Source organism: Podarcis vaucheri, assembly GCF_965113315.1.
Source record: "Podarcis vaucheri genome assembly, chromosome: 2".
In the NCBI taxonomy this organism is placed as follows: domain Eukaryota; kingdom Metazoa; phylum Chordata; class Lepidosauria; order Squamata; family Lacertidae; genus Podarcis; species Podarcis vaucheri.
Window position 1 is genome coordinate 80519447 of NC_138760.1, and position 14596 is coordinate 80534042.

At 41.6% G+C, this 14596-nt stretch overlaps 1 protein-coding gene across 3 annotated transcripts in view; it reads left to right on the forward strand.

Annotated features, from left to right (window-relative positions):
* Positions 1-564: 564 nt before the first annotated feature.
* Positions 565-14596, forward strand: part of STAB1 (stabilin 1) — a 101138-nt gene continuing 87106 nt past the window's right edge. For 2 of the 3 annotated variants that reach the window (XM_082214467.1, XM_082214468.1), the window contains exons 1-8: positions 565-704; positions 3512-3648; positions 3971-4086; positions 4882-4967; positions 8248-8317; positions 8670-8765; positions 11310-11426; positions 12701-12897. In XM_082214467.1, the coding sequence (XP_082070593.1) occupies positions 624-704; positions 3512-3648; positions 3971-4086; positions 4882-4967; positions 8248-8317; positions 8670-8765; positions 11310-11426; positions 12701-12897 (900 nt within the window). In that variant the 5' untranslated portion in view covers positions 565-623. Of the gene's footprint in view, positions 705-3511; positions 3649-3970; positions 4087-4603; positions 4968-8247; positions 8318-8669; positions 8766-11309; positions 11427-12700; positions 12898-14596 lie in introns of those variants that run through there. The other variant, XM_082214469.1, reaches the window with a different exon arrangement.

Sequence of the window (14596 nt, forward strand, 5' to 3'; positions counted from 1 at the left end):
TTAGAAATAGTTTCCCTTTAAAGTGCCTCAACTATCTTAATAAGATTTTTGTGAAGATGATCCCAGACATTTTTTAAATTACCCCCCCCCCCAATATTTCTCCAATAAGGCACGTAGTTTATTTTTTGAACAGTGGAAGCCTATTAAATGGCAGTAAAAACACAAAAACCCTAAAACAATTTGATCATACTATATTAATTTCCCATCTGATTCAACATCCAATCTAGTTCAGCCTTCAGCTTTACTTCACAAGAATATGATTAGCATACTCCTTTCCATACCGCTGAAAACGAAGGATTTCCTTCCTTCTGTTTTGAACTGATATGTGAGAGGAAATCCATAGACGTTTCTGTTTTGAGCAAACTTTCCCCCCCTCAGGATCATTTTTGTACCTCTGCTTTCTCCCCACTTTAAAATATCTGCTGACTGACAATTCATGCTCAGTCAAAGCAATGCTGCTTTTGTATACTTTGGAATAAGAGACTCGCAGCATGCGAAAGCCTTTTCTCTGTTTACGTTTAACTTCTGGTTTTCTTGGATCTGATTCTTAGTAGGCGGTGTTATCTTGAAGAAACAGCATCTTCCACATCTCCCTTTAAGCACTGGGGCTTTTCAATCAAGGCATGGCCATGAAAACTTCTGGCTTCTTCTTTTTATTCTATGCAGCATGCTTGATTTCTACAACTGAAGAGAAAAGTCAGCAGGTAAGTTTGCTGCTGCAGCAGCCTTGGGTATTAGAAGGTGCTATTATATAGGCACTTACTTGGAAGCAAGAGCCGTTGAACTCCCTGGGATCAGCCTGTAGTGAAATAGACAACAGCATGTCTAGTATATTGCTGTGAAGTTTTATATTTGAAACCATTAAATCACCTCTGTAATAAGGCTTTGTGGCTGATATGGCCGATTACTCAGTTTAAAAAGTGCCTGGCCCACTTTTAAGAGTTGGCTCTTAAAATAAGTTGGTTATTTTTAATTTGTATTAATCACAGCCACAGATAGAAAGAGTCTTCTCTGCGACAGTGCTTGCTTTCTCACACATGTGAGAATGCCTCTTCTAAGACGGTAAATGCTTTCCTTAAAAACTATATTAAATTTGCATGTACACTTCTGACTATGTAATTTATTACAACGTGATAGATGGTAGATTAAGATTTATTTAACTTGGTGTCAACTGCTTGAGTGTTTGTGTGTGTCTGCATTCTTGTGTATGAAAAAACAGTTTGATAAGTAGGGTTAGATCCAGACTAGCCATGAGCACGGTTAAGTTCATGGGATGCTCCCTGGGATGGAAGGGAGGAGAAGGCAATTTTTGCAGATTGCTCCCCATGTCTACCTGCAACCTCCTAAAAGCTGCTGTAGATGGTTGGGGAGCTCTCTGTAACCATATGGGAAATGGCATGAATGGGGATTTGCAAGGGGAATTGATGGAAACTGTCTACACAAATGCACCTCGTCTTCTAGCAGGACCCTGTTAGGTTGGAGTCCCTTCTACAAACACAAGGAGCCCATCGATTCATGGAAGGGACTTCTGGATGCAATTGAGGGGCACATAGATATGAATGAGAGACATATTCAGGAAGGCATTTGCCTCAGCACCGATAGTGGAGAGAAAAATAAATTGAGTACATAGAACAAGAAGAATCGGAATTGATAATGATTTGGTCTTTTCTGTAAGTAGGAAAAACTAATCAAGGACCTTTGCATGCTTATCTGTACGCAGAATAGACTTTAGCTTGTCCATTGTGAAGTGAAAACCTCACAAACTTCCATTTATTTTTTTCATATCACACACTTCTGGAAATTGATTTTATACATGCAACTCAAAATAAACCATAGCTCATTCAAAAAATAAAAAAGAATCACCACGAGGTGGCTGATAATTATAACAAATCAATAACTCCATCCTCTCTATATCCCTGAACAATAATCACCCCAAGAACTGAAGCTGCCGTGCTACGGATCAGCAAACGATGAGAGAAAGAGAAGGCTAGCCATTTCCAGTGAATCAAAAGAAGCGGCTTCCCTGTGTACACTAACATTTCAATCTGTGGGATTTTGTAAATATCCGTATTCAGTCCTGAGGCTTCTCTCGCAATCTGAATATTGGGTTTTAAGTTCATGAGGGGTAGATAGGCACGTCACTGACTTTTGGTGAATATTGTGAAGTATTGCAGTCGGTTTATATCAGCCAATGCTGAGGTATTACCTGAAGTTATGAATCAATGACACATTGTGTATTTCTGAAATAGGCTACTGCCAGAATCAGAAAACTTACTTAATAAGGTGAACAGTTTGGTCTCCCTGGCTGGTATGTGTATTTTGCTTAGGCGTACATACTTCCTTTGATTTCACTTGAATTATACACTTGCACATATCTGCAGTGTATTGTACAAAAAAAAAAAAAAGAATATGAAGGTTTGCCTGGACTTTGCACTTGTTGAAAAGTGAGGTATAATATTCTGGCTGGTCACTGTAGGAAACAGATGGCTGAGCTAGATAGAAAACTGAACTGCTTGGTCGTAACGAGTAAGATGGTTTGCATGTGCTAAAGGATTACGTTCCTTAGCACAGTTACATTTTGTCACGAAGGAGAGCCCCTGGGAATAAGCTATATGGGCAAACATGTATGAGAGACCCCTGGCATGTTTTTCTTGAAAGAAGTACAGCCATGGGAGTGGGTAATCTGGACAGGAAAAACTGCTGGCACAGGTGGGTGGGTGTCTGAAAGTTTTATGCAAGAGGTAACCTGAATTTTAAATGCCACTTTGGGTGGGGGGGGGTAATTGAAAGTGGAGAAACATCAGGCAGGGAAAAGGATAAATCTTCATCTTCAGCAGATTTCTCTACTCCAAATACCCCCACCCCAAAGTGCTTTAATTGCGCTGGAGCTCTGCTGCCTGCCCTTGGACAGCACGTAGTTAGCATCCCCAGCTGCAGTGTAACTATCTGTCAGTGCAAACCTGTACATGCCACTCCAAAGTAGGCCCCACTGAGCTCAATGGAACTACTGACACAAAAGTGATAACTGTATAGGATTGCAGGCTGAATGAAAGCACCTGCATGTGGATAATCGGGGGGGGGGGCTGCTATTGCCAGTGGACTTTTAGTGATCTCAGGACAGAGATATAATAGCTGCTGCCTGATCACATTGACAAGCAAGCACCATATAAAGTGTCACAGTGCAGGGACAAGCAGTCTGTGTGTTCCACCACATTTTTTTTTCGGTGAAATGTTGCAGAGATAGGTAAGTGTGCCTGCATCTGCCTAACTGCTTCTATTCACGTGTGCAAAAAAAGGGAGGAAATTGTGCCTCATAAATGGTTCATTTGCATAGCTTTTGTATGGCTCAATCAGCGTTGATCCCACAAGTCTATCAGGTGGCTCTTTTTCTAGACTGGGGATGAGAAATCTGAAAGACAAGTGCTTGAAAATCGGTTTCATTTAATGGCTACCATATTGCAGTGCTGTTACGCGCTTAAGAATAATGGTGAATGCTCTTCCCACTTTCCAGTTAAAGTCTAAGCGATGTGACCAGAAGTTTACATATACACGCGAAACACCTTGTACCTCTTGTACCGTGGCTTCCAGGCTGCCATGCCCAAAAAGGTGGTCAAAATTACTTGGAAAGGATGGGCAGAAGAACTGCAGGTGAGGCCTTTGCTGCTTCTTTCTTTCTTTCTTTTTTATTTTATTTTCAGGGTAACATGATGTCGAACCATTGCTTGCTGTTCTCCTGAAGCTTTGTGCTCACTGACACTGAAAGAGCCAATCCACAACATTTTTTTCAAGCTCTAGTTTGACAAAGAAGCATAATGCAGGGTTGGGCTACATGCAAATAGGAGGGGGAGATTTGATGCTGACTGTCTGGGTTCATCAGGGGCAGGGGACAAATTTAGATGCTGCTCCAGTGGTGTTTTTGAGTGCACCCCTTGTTTTCTTCTCTGCCAGACTGCTGTCGTTGCTCTTTCAGGTATACACTCAAGCTAGGCGAGACTACTCTTTTCCTCCCTGGTTGTGCTCAAATATGTAAGCAGGAATTTGAGGAGAAGCGCTGCTGTCCTGGTTTTTGGGGTCCTGCTTGCTACGGTAAGGCTTTAAATTAAGTGCATCAGATTCCAGTCAGGGATCCTGGAGCTTGAAACATGGTTAGGGCAGGCACCTGGCTCTGTATGCTCAAGCTTTGCAGCCCTCTTGAAACACAGAAGGGAACAGGAGTGTAAAATACTGGCCCCTGTGGGTAGACTGAAAACTCTGGATTGGTCCAACCTACTACAAAAACGGGGAGCCAGACAGACAGACCTTCTACCCTGGCAGGTTGGCAGAACAGAGCAGGGCAGGCTGCACTTCAGGCTCCACTGCGGCCTACTTTTCTGCTCCTATCCAGACACAGCTTTAAGAACAGTTGCTCACTGCCCAGAATGGTCCTGGGTAGACCCTTGTACTTGTAGGAGTGGAAGCTTCCCCTCCATTCCAGTTCACTATGAAGAGCTTGGCCTACATTGTTTGAATAAGCTTAAGAACTCAGTTGCTTTAATAGAAGTGGGGTGCGGGCCACAGTATACCATAAGTAATAGGCTCCATAATAATGTAAATAATAGGGCTGCCATACATCCGGATGTTTCTGGGATTTCAAAGGCAGAATTGACATCCAGGGGAAATTTCTGAACCGCCCCCCCCCCCCCGAATTGTCAACCGAAAAATCATGTTTTTTGGGCGTTTTTATAAAAGCTCAACAACTTTAGGGGTCTTTTTTGGGGGGGTGACCTGGTTTTCACTTTTTGAAGTATGACAACTCTAGATAATAAAGGGGTGGGTGTGAGGAGAAACCAACACTGATTTTAGTAACTGAAACTGGTCTGCAACTGTGTTTTTGTTTTCCAGAATGCCCTGTTGGATTTGGAAACGTATGCAGTGGTCGGGGGACTTGTATGGAAGGTTCAGCACAGAACGGAACTTGCATCTGTGAGGTAAAAGCGGGGCTGTTTGCAATTAGCAGTGGTTGTTGCGTATTTCCTGGGGCTACGGTTGTACATCCAGTCAGGATAAACCAGAGAACGATGGTCCTCTGGGAAAAGATGTTTGCAAGGTGAAAAACACTGCAAAGGAACAAAGCTAGGGCAACTACAAAGAAAGCAGCTTCATCTACAAAGGCTAATAAGCAAGGGCTTCAGATGGGGCAGGTAAGCGACATTTTGACAAAGAAGTAGCAATAGCACAGTCATATGGTTAGGGAACCAAGGGACTCCTTAAATTTGCCAGGCTTTCTGGGGTTTTTCAGTTTTGTGTTTATTCCACTTCAATATGGCTGGTTCTCTTGAAAATAATGTCTCAGTCAGATCCTCAGAATCCCTTTAGAGCTCAGTCGCTCCACAATGCCTCTTACTGAAAATCTTGCCCCAGCCCGCCGAGATTTCCTTCCTGTTATTCAGCTAAGAAAAACCCCATTGCTTTTGGCTGAGGCAATGCCTGTATATTAACGGTGGCTTTTTTCACTGGTAAGACATTCTTCACATTTTAAGCAGGCTTTGAAAAGGGTACTACAAAAGAGCTCAAAATGCACCTAACCAGATCTAATAGGTTGTTGTATGCTATTGAGAGAAAATTTCAAATACCGTATTTTTTGCACCATAACACTCACTTTTTTCCTCCTAAAAAGTAAGGGGAAATGTCTGTGCGTGTTATGGAGGGAATGCCTACGGGTGGCATGCCTACAGATTTTCCTCCTCTAAAAACTATGTGCGTGTTATGGTCAGGTGCGTGTTATAGAGCGAAAAATACGGTATATTGGAAGTTTCTTACACAGAGGAAATAATTTTTGTTGGGCAGAAGGGTTTTATTTTTTAAGATGAGGTTTCAAAGAATGGACTATCATACATTCACAATCTGTGTGTCTCTAGGTATTTATACTTCCCCCTTTAAAAAGACCACATTTATGTAACAGTAGCACAGTAGTTATTTCTCCATTTGGATTAAATACACCTGCAGTAGGAATGAAGAACATGTGGCCCTCCAGATGTTGGTGGACTTCTATTCCAGTCACCCCTTACTGTTTGGCCTGCTGGCTGGGGGCTGATTTGACATAGAGTTCAACAACATATGGAGGGTTATAGGTTCCCCCATCCCTGAGCTTCAGACCACATATCACATTTTCTTCAGACCACATATCACATATTATGAGCATTGAATTAGGGAAGGATCTGCTTCCTTTCATATGGTCTAGGCTATATTGGTGATGCAGAAAGCTCAGATCATGATTGTGTTCAGTTCATTCATGATAAGTCATTAGAATTGGAGCAGATGATCAGCGTAGTCTTGTTTCTAACCACTGAAGCATGGCAACATTCATTACAATGAAATAACCCCTGAAATATGCATAGTCTCTCTTAAAATTTCCTTTAAAAACAGTGATTCCATTCTACAACTTCTCAGGTTTCCTTACTGCATTGTATGTACATTCTTTAAGTAAGAAAATGTCACCCTAGCACAGATACTGCTAATGAAATGAATTGTCATTTGCTGCTTCCTCATCGGCAAAGGGGGATGGTTTGCCTCTTGTTTGTGACATAGCATTTTAACAATATTTGAAAAATACTGGCTCTTAATTTCAGGATAGCAATTTCCCTCAATTTATCATTTTCCCAGTCTTGAATTCTGTTCTCCACATTTCGGCACATTTCTGTGATTTTAAAAAAAATGCTTATGGTAATCCCTCAGCTTTTTAGTGTGAGTTTCTCCTCATGAATATATTTTTGTACGCAGCTTTGACTTATGTACACATTTGTGCAAGAAATTTTATCTAACACAATGCCTTTTTTGTTATTGTCACTAATAAATTCATTTATGTGAATGCTTTCTCCTAATATCTGCATTTTTGCATTGCGAAAATTAGGTAAGTGCAGATTTTGAACAATTCTCATATTGGTTCAGAAAGTGTGTCTCTGATAGATTTGCCTTTAAAGGTGAACTTAATTGAATTTCCCCTCTACCCTAATCTTTACACACTGGCACACACGTGTATTAATTTTAATGTTTGCAGCCCAAAGAGAAATGGCTATGAATCAACATCCACACCCTGTATATTTGGAATTCCCTTCCAAATATGGTTTTCATTTCTGTATGGCAAACTTATTCTCTGATCAGGCACACTGTCAATGGCTGCCAAATTCCACAGCAGCAATGCTTCTGAATCCCAGTTGCTGGAAACCACAGGAAGGGAGAGTGCTCTTGTGACTGGGTCCTGCTTGCATGTTTCCCACAGGCATCTGGGTGGCCACTGTGAGAAGAGGATGCTAGACTAGCTGGGCCATTGGCCTGATTCAACAAGGACTTATTATGTTCTTGTTGTTGTTTAGTCATTGAGTCGTGTCCGACTCTTCGTGACCCCATGGACCAGAGCACTCCAGGCACTCCTGTCTTCCACTGCCTCCCGCAGTTTGGGCAAACTCATGCTGGTAGCCTCGAGAACACGGTCCAACCATCTCGTCCTCTGTCGTCCCCTTCTCCTTGTGCCCTCCATCTTTCCCAACATCAGGGTCTTTTCCAGGGAGTCTTCTCTTCTCATGAGGTGGCCAAAGTATTATGTTCTTACTGTGAACAAAAATTTCCAGGTTGGCCTTGATAGATTTGTGCACTTCCAAAGAATGAGCTTCAATCTGAATACAAGCCTAAAATGGGTCATTTGAATCATTCCTTATTTGTATGGCAACAAAAAAATGCACTTCCTTTTATCTGTTTCTGCTTACTTCAGGAAAAATGTTACTTTCATAGATTTGCCCCCCCCTTTTTTGTCTCATGTGCATCCTGTATTTATTCTATTTATTTTCTTTAACAAAAACATTTTCATCCTGCCTTTCCATAATTGCTCGAGTCAGCCATCCATGTCATAAAAACAACACAAAGGATAAAAACTAAGAGAACCAAGCCAAACCAATGTGTAGGTCACTGGCTTCAAGTGGCATGGCAGCCCCTTGGGGCTAACTTCCCATTCATAAAATGTTTGTCAGACACAAGAAAATTATACTAATAACAGTGCCTTCTTCTCAAGAAAAACAAACTAATTGGGCCAATTTTGGAATCACTAAGTTTGCAAACAGGTGATTGACAACATGTATAGATAGAATCTCTCATTCCCTTTGTGTATGTGACAAGTCCAAGGTGACTTTTACATCTGGATGTCAAGCAAGGCTGTTGCAATGTAAGGATCATGGAAGTGCCAATGTAAAAAGTTGTTCTTTTTAATTCATTTAGGAGAAGTATAGTGGCTATGCATGCCAAGACTGCCTAGATGAAACACGTTTTGGCCCTGATTGTCAATCCGGTAAGCTGCTTGACTTAAAAGTGAAATTATTTAACTGTAATGAGTGACCCATTTTCAGCTGTAGGATAACTGCTGGGGTAGGCAGAGGAGATCCATGTGGACAGGAAATGACTGCAGTATTTTTGGGTAGGATCATCTTAGTTGATTTGGGAGACAGGAACCACAAACTCAGTGAGTGTGGAAATCCCTCCTTTCTCTTCTCTGTGTCCTGGTAATGCCCTGGATGGGACACAAATATACTTTTAGCTATTTTCCTATGTGCAAAAGCTACTATATATATGTAATAGCTTTGGGACCCCCTATCCCATATTCTCCATACAATCTTCCTTCATCATCATTTTCTCTCGCATAGTATGTGAGTGTCAACACGGGATCTGCAACCATGGACCTTCTGGAGATGGAAGCTGTACCTGCTACGCTGGCTATACTGGCCCAAAATGTGACCAAGGTGTGTACTTTCCGCATGTCCTTTCTCACAGGATTCCTTAAAGAAAAACTCCACGCAGAACAAATGTAGGGAAAATAAACACTTTATGCCATCTTTATGCTTTTGCAAATATTGTATTACATTTATTTGTTTGTTTGTTTGTTTGTTTGAAAAATATTGTTGAATAGCTTCCAGGATTGGACTACATATATTTACATTTAATAGTGTGGATCATAATGTTGGAGTCTCACAACTGTGGTCTTAACTGGGAATTCTACACAATTGGGGTGTGTACAAAAGAACCAATTTAAGCTAAATGCTTAGAATGGTAGTTCTTCTCAGTTGGGATTTTTCTTGTGTTTGTTTTCAAATAATATGTCCCGAGAATATATAATATAGTTGTTACACTTAGGGATGTTCAAGGATTTCATTTGGTCTGTGTTTTAAGTGAGGTGGCTTTGTTAGCATTTTGTGAACCAATACTGTCGTAAATTTTGTGATGCAAATTTTGTCACTGCAAAAAAGGTATCAAAATGCATACAAAAATATGCATTTTGGGATAAAACGTGTGCAAAAATAATGTGAATGTTTGTGACATATTTAAATCATAGATTGTTATGGAAATGGGTCAGTACAGACTTATGAATGAATGCATGTGAAACTGACATAGACCAGAACTAGACCTCTAGCTGTATCTGGGGTGAGGTCCATAAATTATGGATCTATGTCTGGTTCTCTCTCTCTCGATGATGATGAGTATCTCGTCGAAGATTGACTTTCTCTACAATAATTCTGGACAGGCTTTGTGAGGTATGTTCGCCTTTGCAAACTTGCTGAAATGGCAGGATGATGCAGGGGGCAGTTGTTTTGCCCCCTCTTTAATCAGATCTGCTTAACAAAGAATTTGCCAGAACTTGCCATTTGAAACTTAAAACGTTGGGGTGCCTGCTTGCAAGTAAACCTACTATCCACAATGAAGCACACCGTGCTGGAGTGCTTCTTGACCAGTAATTTCTGGGCTGTTCTTGTTAAGGTGTGAGGAGTTTGTGGATGCAGTGGAAAGGGACAAGAAAGGGTTACGTTAGGCTAATTTTTGGGTGTGTTTGTTCTGCACCTGCAACTAGTTAAGCATGTGAGAGGGACTCGGGACAATCTAAATACACTTCAGTTTGAAGCAAGCTTGCTCTTGGCCTCTGCCCTTGGCCAGAGCCTGGGTCGGAACACTGCAAGGAGACTGTATGTTGCCAGAAAGATTGTAGACCAGGCATAGGCAAACTCTGGCCCTCCAGATGTTTGGGACTACAATTCCCATCATCCCTAGCTAACAGGACCAGTGGTCAGGGATATTGGGAATTGTAGTCCCAAACATCTGGAGGGCCGGAGTTTGCCTATTCCTGCCGTAGACTGTATGTAGCTTCTAAGCTTTGGAGAACTTCATTATGCTGCCAGTAAAAGAACTCACACTACCTAGAACTGTCTGGTGTTTTTTTCTATTCCATTGGCACGCTCCTTTGCTTGTGAGAACTGCAGAAACACCCACCCACCCCAATAACTGGGTAAGAAAGGGCAACTAAGCAGGTCCTGACATAGTCGTCGCATGTATTCAGGGCAGGAACTTATTTATGCTTGGAAATGTCACAAATGTGGCTGATGCGTCCACATTTATTGCATGACCTGGCTTGACTGTCACGGACATTTCCTTAGTAATCAAGTACTGTACTAACTGCCATGTGAATTTATGCCTAGACAAACATCTTACAATGTCGTGTCCTGCCTATGCCATCATTTTATTTATTTATTTAGAAGAATATGTATATACCACTGTTCAGTAAAAAAATAATTATGTTATATTTACGATTTCTTATTAAAAAATACTGTACTGCTAATGTTGTACACTTAATCCCTCTCCCCCCCCGATACTTTATAATTTCCCTTTGGCCATGGGGCCCAAGCTCAGGTCCTTCACATCCCAGGCAAGAGCTGTGTATTTTTGTTTGTTGTTGTTTCATTTGACTTTCATTGAGTACTCTGCCTAATAGAACTGAACTGTCTCAGGGCCCATCCCTCCCTTTTCAGACCCAATAAAAATTGTGTCTGTTCTACTGATTGTGTAAATAGCTAGTGTTCTTTTTTTAAAAAAACACAGCTCAAGCATGAGAAATTAAGAATGAACAAGCTGGAAAAAAGATACTGAGGTGCAATCATAACATAGCATAGCATAGCATAGCATAGCATAGCATAGCATAGCATAGCATAACAACATAACATAACATAACATAACATAACATAACATAACATAACATAACATAACATAACATAACATAACATAACATAACATAACATAACAACATGACATGACATGACATGACATGACATGACGCTGTGGATCTTGGGCCTAGATGTGTCCTTAGATATGCTAGATACTCATGCAGACCAGAATCCTGTGAGCCCTTAGTTGTGAGTGAACACACTGAGGCTTACTTACACACGTGTACCCAAGGGGCTGAAAGCCACATATTTTCCTTGGATGCCCAGTTTAAAATATCTCTGTTTTAAACATTTCAGAACTTCTCAACTGCGGAGGTGTAATCTGCGAAGCCAATTCCATTTGTGTGGTGAAGGGTGGGCAGTCGAGGTGTGAATGTCTGCCAGGGTACAAGAAAAATGGAATTTACTGTCAAGGTGAGAGGCAATGTGTGGTATGTGAGTAGCACTTTACAGTGTTCAAAGCCCTTCACATGCATTTATAGCAAATGTATACTAATTAAACCTATGACAGCTTCAGTAAAATGATAATGCAATTGAATAATAATAATAAAAAAAACAAGCCAACCACCTGTTCTGTAGGCCTACTGAAATAACAATGTCTAAACAGCTTTCAGGAAGCTGAGTATCGAATTACCTCCCCAAATTTCCTTGAGGAAAGTTCTAAAGTGTGAATGCTACTGCTGAAAAAGTCCTTCCTCCTCATTCCCACCAATCTAACTTGAGGCAAGGAAGGACCTCAGGGCAGAAACTTATTCAAAAGATCCCGAAAGAAGGGGAGCTAGTAAGAGAGAAGTGTTGCTGTATGGAATCAAGGCTCAGGCCATTTAGGGCTGTAAACTTAACAAAATCACTACGAATTGTGCTTGGAAAAATACCTTTGAAACCAATGCAGTTGTTAAAACACGAGTGCTGATGTGTTTCCTTTGGCTCATCCATGAAAATTAACCCAGTCTCCACATCTTGAACTAACTGAAGTTGAACAATTTTCTCATTTAGAGGATATCATTGTAGTCCAGTCTGGCATGTATCAAGGAATGACCAGGATAAACAGTTGCCTCAAATACTACCTGTGGATCAGCAAGGCCTGGAACAGCACTCCAAAGCAATGCACCCAATCTTTATTTAGGCTTCTGTTAGGTAACCTCCCCTTTGGGATTGAGCTTTAGCTTATTCACCCTCATTCACTCCCTCATTGACTCCAGTCACTTATTCAGAACTTCCACTCACCCAGCCTCGTTAAAAGGAAGCAGAACTGGGTGTCATCCCAAAACAGCTAAACAGCTGCTCTCTACATTTATGTAGATGTTGAAAGGCATGGGGTCAAGTTCAAAGCTTTCTGAAGATCATTGTATAAATCCCTTGGGACCAAGGCATCAGTTCCCTAGCACTGCCGCTGAGGCCTGATAGAACCACCAGAAAGTGATGTCATTGGCCAAATCAGTGACTGCAGTGCCAAGATCTTGACCTGGTTGATATTAGCTTTGGTGAGGTACATGTTGCACAGATGAAGGGGATGCTTTCAAATTAGATCACGTCTACTGAATTTCATAAAAAAAAAATTATCCAAGTAGATGCTACCCCTTCCATTGGTTGACTGTGTACTGCACAGCCTTTAAGTTCTGGGGGCTAGGCATCTTTATCCAGTCTATCATTTACCCATAATATCCCTCATTTACCTTTTTTTCCAGACCAGGATCCTTGCAGCTCCTACCCATGCTCCTCGTTTGCAACTTGCAAGACTCTTGGGCCAAACAAGTATGAGTGTACTTGCAAAGCTGGGTACCTTGGAAATGGGAAGATTTGCCAACCCATAAATCCTTGTCTCACTGATAATGGAGGCTGCCCTAGAAATACTTCCTTGTGTAGCTATATAAGACCAGGAGAGGTAAGATGATTAATTGCAGTTAGGTTTGCTAATAATGTACAGTAATAACAATAACAATAACAACAACAACAACAACAATAATTTTTATTTATACCCCGCCCTCCCCAGCCAAGGCTGGGCTCAGGGCGGCTAACGAGCAATAATAAAAACAAGTTGAATGAATACAATTTAAAAACAAGATTAAAATACAACATTAAAATATTGAAACATTAAAATATTAAAATGCAGCCTCATCACAGGAGGAGAAAGGAAAAAGGAAAAAGAAAGAGGGGGAGGGAATCAAATTGGCTCCAAGCCAAAGGCCAGGCGGAACAACTCTGTCTTACAGGCCCTGTGGAAAGAAATCAGATCCTGCAGGGCCCTGGTCTCATGAGGCAGAGCGTTCCACCAGGCCGGAGCCAGAGTTGAAAAGGCCCTGGCTCTGGTTGAAGCCAATCTAACTTCCTTAGGGCCCGGGACCACTAGGTTGTTGCTGTTTATGGACCTTGAGGCTCTCCATGGGGCATACCGGGAGAGGCAGTTCCGTAGGTACGAGGGTCCTAGGCCGTGAAGGGCGTCAAAGGTCAAAACCAGCACCTTAAATTGGACCCTGTATTCCACCGGGAGCCAGTGCAGCTGGAAAAGCACTGGGTGAATATGCTCCCATGGCAGAGACCCCATACAGTCAGATATATTGGCTACCACAAGACCACACAGGTTCAGCTGTTACTGTTCTGCCCTAAAAGCAAATGACACTGTGTGCAGTTTTCTAGATAGTTTTCAAAATGCCTGTAGATGATACTTCCTAGAAATGGAAGGGATAAAACTTATAAAACCACTTGAAAGCTGAATAATTTATCAGCGGAGAATAAGTCATTGTGGATTACTTCAGTGGTCACACTCTACAGTACAGATTACTAGAGAGTCACACTCTGTGCAACAAAGAGTAGTCAGCTTGCAATAAGGATCTTTAAGTTTACATGTTCCAAAGTGCAGAAAGTTTCCAGAGAAAGGTGGGAGTGAAACTAGACCCAGCCAAGACCATCTCTTGGCGCCATTGTTGGGAAAGCTGCAGGTAGCCCACTCTACGTGTCTTTGGTGTAATTTCTTATGGTATGTTCTCAAGGATAGGTTTGTCTGCAAAAAATAAAAAAAGGGGGAAGCATCATAAGCACTTGTTTGAAACACTTGCATCGACATGGAGATAGCCTGGAGAAGAGGAGGTTAAGGGGTGATATGATAGCCATGTTCAAATATATAAAAGGATGTCACATAGAGGAGGGAGACAGGTTGTTTTCTGCTGCTCCAGAGAAGCGGACACGGAGCAATGGATCCAAACTACAAGAAAGAAGATTCCACCTAAACATTAGGAAGAACTTCCTGACAGTAAGAGCTGTTCGACAGTGGAATTTGCTGCCAAGGAGTGTGGTGGAGTCTCCTTCTTTGGAGGTCTTTAAGCAGAGGCTTGACAACCATATGTCAGGAGTGCTCTGATGGTGTTTCCTGCTTGGCAGGGGGTTGGACTTGATGGCCCTTGTGGTCTCTTCCAACTCTATGATTCTATGATTCTATGACATATATGTTTATTTCATACTGAAGTGCATGTTGGTTTGGAAGTTAGTCCCACTGTGTTTATTGGCGCTTCATCCCTAGTAAGTATGTTTTCAGATGGCAGTCAGAATGGTCTTTTGAGGTTCAAAATCGTTACTCAGGACCACTA